This window comes from Protomyctophum bolini (genome assembly GCF_963924005.1).
Source record: "Protomyctophum bolini genome assembly, chromosome: 18".
Taxonomy (NCBI): domain Eukaryota; kingdom Metazoa; phylum Chordata; class Actinopteri; order Myctophiformes; family Myctophidae; genus Protomyctophum; species Protomyctophum bolini.
In genome coordinates, this window is record NC_137879.1 from 2,435,479 (window position 1) to 2,450,478 (window position 15,000).

General features: G+C 45.9%; 1 protein-coding gene across 5 annotated transcripts in view; it reads right to left on the reverse strand.

The window, feature by feature from the left end:
• Positions 1-15,000, reverse strand: part of qki2 (QKI, KH domain containing, RNA binding 2) — a 44,245-nt gene that overhangs the window by 24,909 nt on the left and 4,336 nt on the right. For all 5 annotated transcript variants that reach the window (XR_013965783.1, XM_080789466.1, XM_080789467.1 and 2 more), the window contains exon 2: positions 2,654-2,802. Coding sequence is in view for 4 of the 5 variants with exons in the window: in XM_080789466.1 (XP_080645592.1) it covers positions 2,654-2,802 (149 nt within the window). In the remaining variant the exon portion in view is untranslated. The remainder of the gene's footprint in view (positions 1-2,653; positions 2,803-15,000) is intronic.

Here is a 15,000-nt window from a genome sequence, read left to right on the forward strand (position 1 = left end):
TGTTCACATTGAGACCCTGTCTGTCCCACATGCATGGTGACTGACAGGCGTCAGTGTTCACACTGAGACCCTGTCTGTCCCACATGGTGACTGACAGGCCTCAGTGTTCACATTGAGACGCTGTCTGTCCCACATGGTGACTGACAGGCATCAGTGTTCACATTGAGACGCTGTCTGTCCCACATGGTGACTGACAGGCGTCAGTGTTCACATTGAGACGCTGTCTGTCCCACATGGTGACTGACAGGCGTCAGTGTTCACATTGAGACGCTGTCTGTCCCACATGGTGACTGACAGGCGTCAGTGTTCAAACGCTCCAATAGTTTGTCCCCTAATAGTTGGCTTTCTGTTGTAACACATACGCCGACAGACCGACCGACCGACCGACCGACCGACCGACCGACAGACAGACAGACAGACAGACAGACAGACAGACAGACAGACGTGCATGCGTCACTAGTATAGTAATGTATGTGATGTGGCCCGACGTGTGTGTGCGTGCGTGCGCGCATGTGTGTGTGTGTGTGTGTGTGTGTGTGTGTGTGTGTGTGTGTGTGTGTGTGTGTGTGTGTGTGTGCGCACGCCAGCGGGACAGAGACAGGAATAGCTCATTATTGCGTGTGTGTGTCGGCATGACTCGGACAGCCATGTTCTCTTAACCTTATCTGTCACGAAGACTGAGTGATTAAGTAGGCAGCTGCCCCTCTCTGTGTGTGTGTGTGTGTGTGTGTGTGCGTGTGTGTGTGTGTGTGTGTGTGTGTGTGTGTGTCAGAAATGCGTTTCGCGCGCCGCCACCACCACGCCTGCGTGTGCGTAACATTTGTCTTGACTCCTTCTCTTCCCCCCTTTCATCTATTCTACACTTCATTCTGACTCCTCCTCTTCCTCCTCTCTTCCTCCTCTTCATTCAGTGATCTTATTGGTACATACTGTGTAGAAATTGATCTATTGAAGATTCTGACTCTGAAATGTATATCATTTGTGTATTGTTGTATTTTGCTTTGGCAATGTAAACATACTGTATGTTTTCTCATGCCAATAAAGCCCATTGAATTGAATTGTCAAAGCCGATTGAACTGTACTTTCCTGTGCTTTTTTTTTCCTCCTGCAAACTGTCAATAAATAAAGTGTTCAATCAATCATAAAACGCTCCATCTTGTCTCCCTCGTGGCGCCTCTCTCTCTATCTCTCTCTCTCTCTCTCTCTCTCTCTCTCTCTCTCTCTCTCTCTCTCTCTCTCTCTCTCTCTCTCTCTCTCTCTCTCTCTCTCTCTCTCTCTCTCTCTCTCTCTCTCTCTCTCTCTGGGCATTCCTCTCATTCTGAGCCCACAGCGCCGGACTTAAGGCACGTGCAGCACAGACACACAGCGGTGGCGCGCACATCCCTGAACCCAAAACACACAGAAACATGCACGTAGGTACACACACACACACACACACACACACACACACACTCAGACAAGACAGAGTGGTCTGCTTCTCTATATTTAACCCCTGATGTCAACTGTTCCACCGTGCAGTGTGTGTGTGTGTGTGTGTGTGTGTGTGTGTGTGTGTGTGTGTGTGTGTCTGGGTGTGTGTGTGTGTGTGTGTGGGTGTGTGTGTGTGTGTGTGTCTGGGTGAGTGTGTGTGCGTTCGTGTCCATTCATGAGGCTCAACTCATCGTGCTCACATGAATGAGCGCCAGCGTTGGTTACTATTCCGAGGCAGACGTTGGCTCTGAGCAACGAGACCCGCTGTAGGGCTCTGTGGTTGGAGCAACGCAGGGCTCTGTGGTCGGAGCAACGCGACACGCTGCAGGGCTCTGTGGTCGGAGCAACGCGACACGCTGCAGGGCTCTGTGGTCGGAGCAACGCCACACGCTGTAGGGCTCTGTGGTCGGAGCAACGCCACACGCCGCAGGGCTCTGTGGTCGGACCAACGCGATACGCTGTAGGGCTCTGTGGTCGGAGCAACGCGACACGCTGCAGGGCTCTGTGGTTGGAGCAACGCCACACGCTGTAGGGCTCTGTGGTTGGAGCAACGCAGGGCTCTGTGGTCGGAGCAACGCCACACGCTCTTCGGTGCTACTGAAATTTTCATTTGGGCTCTACAGCGGCGAAACAGCGGTAAAATAGGAGTATGACTCTCACTGCTCAAATTATGTTTAGATTCAGTTTACAAGCTTTTAAAGTGCCCCCCACTTCCTCCTTAATAAACAAGTATAATGCTTTATCAGTGTGTCGTCCTCAGTAACAGTCTCTGTATTGAGTTGTGCTTTCATGTGAAATGAACCCATTCTGCAAACTGTTAATAAATACTTCAATCAATCAATGAAATTAAAGTTTAGATTGTGTTTTTTTGTTTGAAAGCTGGAAATAAGTCTTTATAAAGAAAATGTGGCTGTTGAAAAAGAAAAGATAATTTAAAAAGAAAAAACATTATTTTAAATATTATATTTGTATATATTTGTCTAATAGTTAGTGGGTTGTTTAAATTATTGTGATGGCGAGCCGAGGCGTCTGTCGCTGTTGAACTAAAGATAAGTAAAGATAAGTAAAGATAACTACAGATAAGTAAAGATAAGTAAACATAAGCCGCCGTGAGTGAAAAGTCAACCATGGAGTGCTTGGGGGAGGAGGCCAGGTTTGACGGACAGCCGGACGGACCACTCACGTCGGGGTATTCCTTGACGGGCACGTAGAGCTTCTCCTGCAGCTGGGCCACTGGACCAATGGGCTCCGGCATCTCCTCACAGTCCCGCCCGTTGGGCACGCCCCCGTTCATCGTGTCGTTATACATGTCCTTCCTCACTCGCCCGATCTCTGGGGGAGAGAGAGAGAGAGAGAGAGAGGGAGGAGGGAGAGAGGGAGAGAGAGGAGAGGGAGGAGGGGGGAGAGAGAGAGAGAGAGAGAGGGGCGTTAGTTGAATTGAGCTGACTTAACTTGGAACACTTTAAAATACCCAGTACCGCTGAGGGGGGGGGGGGGGGAGGGGGGACCTTATGGTTCCATTTATATCATCAGTCTAATCAACACTGATGACTTTACTGTGTTTATTTATTGAACGTCACTAAAAGGACTATTTAGTCCGGCAGCCTTTTTTAAACTTTCGTTTAAAGTGGGAAATTTGGTATATAGTCTTTTTGTTATTGGCCTAAAATATTGTCTATATAAATACATTCATGAATCCACCTGCTGACCGGCTGTCAATGTTGGGCAATGTTGTTGTTTTCCATTAACATCCTATGGCAGGCAAAATTGTCAAAAAACTTTCCTTATACGTTAAATAGCATGTATAACATGTCAAACTAGGTTTTTATCATGATGCTGAATAGACGATGAGGTCAGCACATTTTGGGCAAGTGGCTATGGCTGCTTTTAGCCCAAGGAGTGTATTTTGTGCAAAACTAATGCTTGGAATGGATTCAGACTACCGTACTTAAAGCAAAAGGAACGTTTTTTTTCCCTGCCATAGGATGTTAATGGTAGAGTCATAAGAAACCCCTATAAAAAGCATTGCCCAATACCGACAGCAAGTGGATTCATGAATGTATGTCATGTGTACAGTGTTTACTGTATATAGACAATATTTTAGGCCAATAAAAAGACTATATACCAAACTCCCCCCCCCCCCTCCACCAGATCCACCTCGACTGCCGGACTCATTTGGCGGTTTGGAGATCTAACACTCTCAGAGTTAAATGAACACTTTTAACACAACGTTTGTCTTTTTAGACGAGAGAGCAACCTTCAACATGTTGGACCAATCAGCAGCCAGGATTACTCAACATGATTGTATACAACTGGACCAATCAGCAGCCAGGATGACTCGACATGATTATACAACTAGTGAAACTGGAGCCTTGTGACAGACAGACAGACAGACAGACAGACAGACAGACAGACAGACAATAAGGCAGTCTGTGTCTCAATCTGTCTTCTGAATCTATTATTGGGTTGGATGAAGGAGATGGAATCTGATTGGATGAAGGAGATGGAATCTGATTGGATGAAGAAGATGGAATCTGCCAAATGTGTGATCTGAATTAAATAGAGAATGACTATCACGTTGTGTTGTATTGTCTTTTTCATTGGAGGGTCAGAGAAGATCTGTTTATTAATATATATAAACTACGGTATGCTGATATTATGACCAGCTCAGTGGCCTTGTGGTTAGAGTGTCCGCCCTGAGACTGGGAGGTCGGGGGTTCGATCCCCGGCCGGGTCATACCAAAGACTGTAAAAATGGGACCCAATGCCTCCCTGCTTGACACTCAGCATCAAGGGGTAAGTCCCTGCGACATACTAGCGTCATGTCCAGGGGGTGTACTTGTACATCAAGCTGCCTCACGCTACAGAAACAGGAGATAGGCTCCTGGTCGATGGGCCTCATGGCTCGGCAAGGCTACTTACTATGCCTATATGATGGATATGAATGATGCACAAACTATCCACATGGTTATTTGAAAACAATTGGCAAACTATCTAGAAACAGCCTGTCTGGGACCTGAGGCATTTAACAGCCAGTAAGAGATATGTGTGTTATGTTTTGTTTGGTTATGTTTTTTTTGCTTGCGTAAGTTTTTATGCGATCAGAGATGCCGGTATAACCAGTGTAGAAATAAGTGTATTTATATCAATCTGAAAAATTGTAACTGTATAAAAAGGTGTCATATATAATCCTATGATTAGGTGGCACGACACTTAAATATAATCAAATTCATTCATTCATATTCATCAGTATACTGTAGTTAAAGTATGATCAAGATGGAATTGCTCCAGTAACTGAACCTCCACATTGAGGCTAAACTTCCACTCCACTACTTCTCAGAGGATCAAACATTAAACTACTACAATTATCATTTGACAGCCTTAGTTACAGGATACACTCGTTGCATTATGAATACACAATACATTAACCACTTATATATATATATATATATAAGTTATACTTTTCGCTATTCGGAAAATATCCGATATATACAAGAAGCCCACAACATGCGGCGTCGCGACACATCGTGAGCTTGAAGATCAGTTGTTAAAATAAATAAAGAATACAAAACTCTGACATATTTTCAGGACAATACTTTAATACTTTTACTCGAGTAATTGAATACGGGACTGTTACTACTAGTAACAGAGTATTTACTACTAGTAACAGAGTATTTCTATATATATATATTGTGCCACTTTTAAGAAAGTAAAAGCTGTCTCTAATATGTTCCCACAGCGGGGCTAGTGTGAGTCACCTGCTCTAAAGTAACGTGTGTGTGTGTGTGTGTGTGTGTGTGTGTGTATAACTGTCCTTCTCTCTGTCCTTAACCCCAGACGATACACACACACACACACACACACACACACACACACACACACACACACACACACACACACACACACACACACACACACACACACACACACACACACACACACACACACACACACACACACACACACACACACACACACACACACACACACACACACACACACACACACACACACACACACACACACACACACACACACACACACACACACACACACACACACACACACACACACACACACACAGGGAAGTAACTGAAGCGCTGCCGTGCATAAACTACTCATTTGTCAAAGTTTGCTCACTCGTGACCTTCATCATATTAGACCGACTGGATGTGAACCTATCAGAGTCTCTCAGAACCACCAGATCATATTAGACCGACTGGATGTGAACCTATCAGAGTCTCTCAGAACCACCAGATCATATTAGACCGACTGGATGTGAACCTATCAGAGTCTCTCAGACCACCAGATCACATTAGACAGACTGGATGTGAACCTATCAGAGTCTCAGAACCACCAGATCACATTAGACCGACTGGATGTGAACCTATCAGAGTCTCTCAGAACCACCAGATCATATTAGACCGACTGGATGTGAACCTATCAGAGTATCAGAACCACCAGATCATATTAGACCGACTGGATGTGAACCTATCAGAGTCTCTCAGACCACCAGATCATATTAGACAGACTGGATGTGAACCTATCAGAGTCTCTCAGACCACCAGATCATATTAGACCGACTGGATGTGAACCTATCAGAGTCTCTCAGAACCACCAGATCATATTAGACTGACTGGATGTGAACCTATCAGAGTCTCTCAGAACCACCAGATCACATTAGACCGACTGGATGTGAACCTATCAGAGTCTCTCAGAACCACCAGATCATATTAGACCGACTGGATGTGAACCTATCAGAGTCTCTCAGACCACCAGATCATATTAGACCGACTGGATGTGAACCTATCAGAGTCTCTCAGACCACCAGATCATATTAGACCGACTGGATGTGAACCTATCAGAGTCTCTCAGAACCACCAGATCATATTAGACTGACTGGATGTGAACCTATCAGAGTCTCTCAGAACCACCAGATCATATTAGGCCGACTAACCAGTCTGTCTGTCTGTCTGTCTGTCTAGTGATAACCTGTCTGTCTCTCTAGTGATAACCTGTCTGTCTGTCTAGTGATAACCTGTCTGTCTGTCTAGGGATAACCTGTCTGTCTGTCTGTCTGTCTAGTGATAACCTGTCTGTCTGTCTGTCTGTCTGTCTAGTGATAACCTGTCTGTCTGTCTAGTGACAACCTGTCTGTCTGTCTAGTGATAACCTTCAGCGAGGAGAGTGGTTTCCCTGTGTGTGTTTACGGGCCAACTAACTCCTCAGATGACCAATGTTACCCTATGATGCATTTGTAATGGCATGCTCCATAATAAGAGGATACTGCAGTGCACACGCACGCACACACACAGACACAGACACACACACAGACACACGTGCGGGCGCACACAGGCCTCGAGTGCTTCAGCATGCACACACGCACACACACACACGGGGCCTCGAGCACGTTAGCACGTGCATACGTACACACGCACACACACACACACACACACACACACACACACACACACACACACACACGTGCGTGCGCTCAACTCGCACACGGAATGACTGCCTCGAGTCACAAATATCATCTGACCTCAGCGGGCTAACAGGCATGTGTCTCTGCCCTGTGAGACATAAGTCACCACCGCCATAACACATTCTGGCCGGGAACCCCTTCATGTCATGCTTTAGCTATTGAAAAATAGCAGATATACAAGCTCATAGCCCGAAGAACGACTGACATAGAAACATAGCTTTTTCAGAAAACTGTCAGGATGTAGAAGAAGTTTTTTAGAATCTGATCTCAGGTCAGAATGGAAAACTGTCAGGATGTAGAAGGATTTTTTTTATAGAATCTGATCTCAGGTCAGAATGAAAACTGTCCGGATGTAGAAGGACATTTTTATAGAATCTGATCTCAGGTCAGAATGGAAAACTGTCAGGATGTAGAAGAACATTTTTATAGAATCTGATCTCAGGTCAGAACGGGATAACAACCATAGAGTAGCTGCGAGTGATAAGTCACCGCCATAAACATCTAGAGTAGCAGCTTCATAATTACAGACACAGGGTGGTTATTAATAATTACAGACACACAGGGTGGTTATTAAAGGGGCTCATGGCTGTCATTGTCTCTGACCTGCCACGCCGCAGAGGTGACTATTAAACACACAACACACAACACACACACACACGCACGCACGCACGCACACACGCACACACGCACGCACAGACAATGTCACGTCATACTTTCATCATGGGAAGAGTCCCAGAGGCGATGATTATTATTATTATTATTATACAGTGACATGGAGGCACACACAAACTCACACAAAACAACAACATGGCGGCAAATAATCACACCCGTGTGAACTGGTGTGGGCTGTGTGTGTGTGTGTGTGTGTGTGTGTGTTCGGGCTGCTCAACAGCTGTACTGTGGCCCTTCATGGCTGCTCAACAGCGCCACTGTTAGGTCACCCAGCGGTGTTGCAGCTGTCCGTACTCAAACAGACATATATATATATATTACTGTACATAGACTCAGACACACAACGTCACTGGACGGAGGCGCTCGACACCGCTCAGAAAGAGACAGTGTCAGCGGAAACAAGGGAGGTCACACACACACACACAGAGAAAAGGAGAAGTGAGAGAGAGAGAGAGAGAGAGAGAGAGGAGAATGGTAGAGAGAGAGAGAGAGACAGAGAGAGAGAGAGAGAGAGAGAGGTTATTCCAGATAAAAGAACAGTGCAGTGTTACAGAGGTCTTATCTCAACACACTCCAAGCTGTCATCATGTGTTTATATATAGACACACACACACACACACACACACACACACACACACACACACACAGACACACACACACACACACAGTCACACACACACACACACACACACACACAGTTTCCCAACATACCACAAACAGGGACATCCATGACCGGCCCGGCCCCGACAGTGAGATATGTGGATGTGTGTGACTGACTGTGATATATTTATATATATATTTATTACAGCGGAGATTCTCAAACATGTTGGTGTCAGGAAGAGAAGAGAGGAGAACCTCCCTGGAGTTCATACTATGTATGAGGTTGTGGTAGTGACTGATGTTAGTTTGCCTCAAACTTTACTCTTTTACCTGCTTTTTTACTAACACTAACATTACAAAGATGCCCAGAACATCGATATGAACCTGTGTATAGTTTATGGCTGCTCCAACAGTAGTGGCAACATAAAAAATAAAAAACGGAATGTCTAATATCCACCGCGGTGGCTGAGACCAGAGCCATTGAGTAATGGTTGAGACGAAGCAGTGAAAGATACATAACGCCAGTCTTACCCAATACCAAATCTTTCTGTTGTATTAACACAAGGCTGCTGTACTTTATACCTCATACTTTAAATGCTTAGTATGAGGTATAAAATACAGCAGCCTTGTGTTCATAAAACAGAAAGATTGGGTATTGGGTAAGACTGAAATTATGTATCTTTCAGGACCTTTCACTTCAACCATTACTCAATGGCTCTGGTCTCAGCCACCGCGGTGGATATTTTGACATTCCGTATTTATTTATTTTTTATGTTGCCACTACTGTGGGAGCAGCCATAAACTACACAGGTTCATCTCGATGTTCTGGACATCTTTGTAATGTAAATAAGCAGGTAAAGGAGTAAAGTTTGAGGCAAACTAACATCAGTCACTCTGCCGTTCACTGTAGTGGAAGAGGTGCGCCTGGTGAAGGTTTAAACCCCGCAGCTACGTCGAGTCCGCCTACAGGAAATACGTAGGCTGCGACCATGAGACCCGCTACGGAATCGGTCTATATGGGCTCGCGCGAGTTACATGAACCAACGTGACCGGGCTGTTTTCTGCCCCCTCAATGTCGTAATAACCCCGTCTAGGCTCTGTGTACACCCTGCTTGTTACTCAGATCTTTAAGCAACATCGGTTTTCAAGACGGCTCCGCTACACGGAAGTACGGCGGCTAATCCTGGCTATGACGTAATGTCAAAGTTGTTTAAGAAAAACAGTCGTCGGCAACAAGTTCCCAACTTCCCGTCCATGTCTGGTTCCCATGGCGACGCAGCACAGTATGCATCAGACATAAACACTTTTTTTCGCGCGTCAGCTAACTTGCCGATATTGCTTAATTTCTTATGCGTGATGTGCTGGACATGATCAGCAGTGGAAAGAGGAAGGTGCCGCATGGAGCAATCTGTGTTATTATAAAACCCTTTTAATATAAACATAGTTAATAATGTGACATGTGGTATTATTAGTGTTATCTCTTCATTTAGAGCAGCCCAACACATCACACAGGTGATGGAGCACTTTGTTTGTTTTATTTAGCTTTCATTTTGTTTGGTATTTTTTAATTTTATTCCTTTTTTTATTATTTTGTTCTTGTTCAGCACTTTGGTTCGACCTTGGTCGTTGTATGCTAATATATACCGTTAATAAACTTTGATTTAATTAAAAGATCCATTAAGAATTTCCCCAAAAATAGCACATCTACAAGCTCACAATCAACACGTTGCAAAACTTGCAAAGAGCTATTGGGTATTTTCGAAGCCGAGCCGAAAAACAAAAAATAGGTTTTAAACCGTTAATCATTTTGTCGGAGAGGAACGCTCCCTGGAACCCCCTCAGGGACCCCTTGGGAGTTCCTACTTATAGGAACGCTCCCTGGAACCCCCTCAGGGACCCCTCGGGAGTTCCTACTTATAGGAACGCTCCCTGGAACCCCCTCAGGGACCCCTCGGGAGTTCCTACTTATAGGAACGCTCCCTGGAACCCCCTCAGGGACCCCTCGGGAGTTCCTACTATAGGAACGCTCCCTGGAACCCCCTCAGGGACCCCTCGGGAGTTCCTACTTATAGGAACGCTCCCTGGAACCCCCTCAGGGACCCCTCGGGAGTTCCTACTTATAGGAACGCTCCCTGGAACCCCCTCAGGGACCCCTCGGGAGTTCCTACTATAGGAACGCTCCCTGGAACCCCCTCAGGGACCCCTCGGGAGTTCCTACTTATAGGAACGCTCCCTGGAACCCCCTCAGGGACCCCTCGGGAGTTCCTACTATAGGAACGCTCCCTGGAACCCCCTCAGGGACCCCTCGGGAGTTCCTACTTATAGGAACGCTCCCTGGAACCCCCTCAGGGACCCCTCGGGAGTTCCTACTATAGGAACGCTCCCTGGAACCCCCTCAGGGACCCCTCGGGAGTTCCTACTTATAGGAACGCTCCCTGGAACCCCCTCAGGGACCCCTCGGGAGTTCCTACTATAGGAACGCTCCCTGGAACCCCCTCAGGGACCCCTCGGGAGTTCCTACTATAGGAACGCTCCCTGGAACCCCCTCAGGGACCCCTTGGGAGTTCCTACTATAGGAACGCTCCCTGGAACCCCCTCAGGGACCCCTTGGGAGTTCCTACCAGGAGTCAGGACCCCCCCAGAGGCCTCTGAGAACCAGGGACATGACAGTACAGAGAACCCCCTCAGGACCCCCCAGAGGACTCTGAGAACCAGGGACAGTACAGAGAACCCCCTCAGGACCCCCCAGAGGCCTCTGAGAACCAGGGACATGACAGTACAGAGAACCCCCTCAGGACCCCCCAGAGGCCTCTGAGAACCAGGGACATGACAGTACAGAGAACCCCCTCAGGACCCCCCAGAGGACTCTGAGAACCAGGGACATGACAGTACAGAGAACCCCCTCAGGACCCCCCAGAGGCCTCTGAGAACCAGGGACATGACAGTACAGAGAACCCCCTCAGGACCCCCCAGAGGCCTCTGAGAACCAGGGACATGACAGTACAGAGAACCCCCTCAGGACCCCCCAGAGGACTCTGAGAACCAGGGACATGACAGTACAGAGAACCCCCTCAGGACCCCCCAGAGGCCTCTGAGAACCAGGGACATGACAGTACAGAGAACCCCCTCAGGACCCCCCAGAGGGCTCTGAGAACCAGGGACATGACAGTACAGAGAACCCCCCCAGAGGGCTCTGAGAACCAGGGACATGACAGTACAGAGAACCCCCTCAGGACCCCCCAGATGGCTCTGAGAACCAGGGACATGACAGTACAGAGAACCCCCCCAGAGGGCTCTGAGAACCAGGGACATGACAGTACAGAGAACCCCCTCAGAGGGCTCTGAGAACCAGGGACATGACAGTAACAGAGCCACAACAATCACTACTAGGAAACAAAACATGGCCTTCATTGCTTAGACATGAGCTGTTCTAACGTAATGCAGTGTGTGTGTGTGTGTGTGTGTGTGTGTGTGTGTGTGTGTGTGTGTGTGTGTGTGTGTGTGTGTGTGTGTGTGTGTGTGTGTGTGTGTGTGTGTGTGTGTGTGTGTGTGCGTGCGTGCATACGTTCTGTGAGAGTCAGTTCCACACATGAAGTGAACCAGGAGCAGTGTTGCCATTCAGACCGCTTATTATTATTATTATAAGAGACTTTGGGATTGTTTTTTCTGTAAAGTTGCTTTTTAGTTGTAATTAAACACTGGTTGCTTCTTTTGGTGCTTTTCACGTTTTCACAGATCATCTAGTTGCTTGTTTTTCTGTTCTCGCAACGGAATCTGGCAACGCTCTGACTCCAGGAGGACTAGTGGTGGTGGGGTTTGCTCTGTTTGTCGAACAGCAGGGGGTGGGGGGGGATGGGGGTGGGGGTGGAGGGGGGGGGGGGGAGGGGGCACGATGTCCCGGAACAACCCTGCATTCAGACGCAGTCCGGGCGGGCAACCGCCGGGCGTTCCAGAGACACGGACAGGACGGATCCATTCGATTGGGAAGTGACTCAACAGTCTTTTTTTCTACTTTTCTTAGAGAAGAACGGTCTTCAAACAAACATATACTGATGACAATAAATGGTATACAATTTAACCCATTCTGACCTGAGATCAGGTTCTATAAAAAATTCTTCTACATCCTGACGGTTTTCCATTCTGATCTGAGATCAGATTCTAAAAATGTCTTCTGTATGTCAGTCGCTCTTCGATTTTTAAAAAATAGCCAGATCTACAAGCTCATAGCGCGCCACTCGGTGGCGCGCTATGAGCTTGTAGATCTGCTATTTTTCAATAGCTAAAGCATAACATGATGCTAACACCAAAATGGGATAATATACATCACACACACACTCTTTGGACCTGTGAGAGCTATACTTTCAAAGTGACATGCAGCTCAACCTGATCTAGTGATATATATTACACACCAAAAAAAAAAAAATATATATATATATATATATATATATTATCCCATTGCTGAAAATAGTTAGATATTAGACATGCATGTCATGTAGTCTATAGCGGCACAGCCTGTGTGATCTATAGAGCGTCGCAGTCCCGCCCCCTCGAGAGACCCGGAAAATAAATCGCCGTTCATTTTCCCCTCATAGGCATTTCTTAAAGTATTTATTTAAAGACGGTTACGCCGCGGACAAAGCCAACTCGGATCGTGACAAATCATGACAATGAACACAATGTTTTGGGGCCGATCAAATCACTACAAAGAAGAAAATAAAGGCAGGAGACGACACTATTTGTTTTGTTTTTCTTCTTATAAATTATTTGATCGGCCCAAAACATTGTGTTCATTGTCATGATTTGTCACGATCCGAGTTGGCTTTGTCCGCGGCGTAACCGTCTTTAAATAAATACTTAAAGAAATGCCTATGGGAAAAATGCATTGGGATTTATTTCCTGGGCCACTCGTTGTTCTGACTGCGACTGCGGCGCTCTATACTGGTAGATCTACTGTATCAAAACATTATATATATATATATATATATATATATATATATATATATATATGTATCAATACATACTATATACATTCACATCACACCGGTACAACAGGTACGTGCCCACATAGACATCAAAGGGGGATTCAGCCCCTGCCCCTTTTACCCGTCTTTAAACAACTGCCCTCTCCAGACCAACGAATGCAGCATTTTCTACATGGTGAAAGAAACGCTAAATGCCCTCCTCCTCTCCTCTCCTTTCCTTTCCATACCATGCCGGGAGGAAGGAAGGAAGGAAGGAAGGAAGCCTTTAGGACTAGAATTGCGTTTATTCCCAAAGTTCCTCCTGAACTTAGAAACACAGTATTTTTGCGTTGAACTGAAAGTTTGCCTCAAATGAATGTGTTTATAAATCCATGTCGTTTACACACCTGCGTCTCCACTAGCTAAAGAGTGCTGGGGGTTGCGCCCTGAAAATAGCAGATCTACAAGCTCACAACGCGTCGCGGCGCGTCGCGTTGTGAGCTTGTAGATCTGCTATTTTTTGTCCAAAAGTGCCCTCTTATATTCACTCTCTGCCCGTCGCTGGTCATGTGGAAGTTGGAAGAAACAAATGAATGGGCAGTAATTTATTGGACGGTTTGTACTGTACTGTACTGTACTGTACTGTACTGTACTGTACTGTACTGTACTGTACTGTACTGTACTGTACTGTACTGTTCAAAGCCAGAGAACACCTCTGTGTTTACATACATTAGCTGTTGCTATCAGTGTTGTTTTCGTCGACTAAAACTACGACGAAAAATGTCCGTCGACTGCCTTTTTTCCACTGACGAAAACTAAATGGAAACTAAATGAAAACTAAGCTACGATGACTAAAAATAAAGACTAAATATATACTGACAATTTCGTCGACAAATAAAAACTGGACTAAAATGTTAGGAAGGGACTATAGTGGACAAGAGATCCAGTATAAGTCATTTTACACTTGGTTGCATGCTGAAAATAGCAGATCTACAAGCTCACAACGTGTCGCAACGCAACACGTTGTGAGCTTGTAGATCGGCTATTTTCAGCAAGTGTAAAAACACTCATTACGACGGCATCAAGACCCGCCAAAATACATTTTAGTTGACTAAATCAACTGTAGATTTAGTCGACTAAAATCTTATGACATTTAGTCAACTATAACTAGACTAAACACTACGACATTCCAGGTGACTAAAATGTGACTAAAACTAAATGAAAGCTATTCAAGAGACTATGACTAAAACTGAAATCAAAATGTGCTGCCAAAAACAACACTGCTGGGTCACATACATTAGCTGTTGCTATAGACCGATTCCGTAACGTTGTCTCATGGTCGCAGTCCAACGTATTTCCTGTAGGCGGAGACGACACATCGTGCGGTTTCCCCGCACCAAGCTTCTACTACAGTGAACGATCGAGAAAGGCCGTCATAGGCAGACGTGTATCCCGAGAGAAGACAGACTATGCACCGACTGCACACTAAATGAAGTGGAAACCGAGCTACACTTCCTAACCATCTGTCCATTGTACCAAGACATCAGAGACACATACTTCCCACAGATGAAAACATGACCAATGACAAAAAACTCCCATATCTGCTGGGCGAAGTACAACAATGTGCAAACACAGCAGCAAGATTTGCGAGTTGCTGTGATAGGAGAAGGATATCAAATGGAACACAACCACCCTAAAGACTAATCATTGTGTATATTCCTGCACTATACCTGCATCCAGTGATCTTGGTACACATGCAGAAGTTGATCTATTGAAGATTCTGACCTTCAAAGTACATCATTTTTGTTTTGA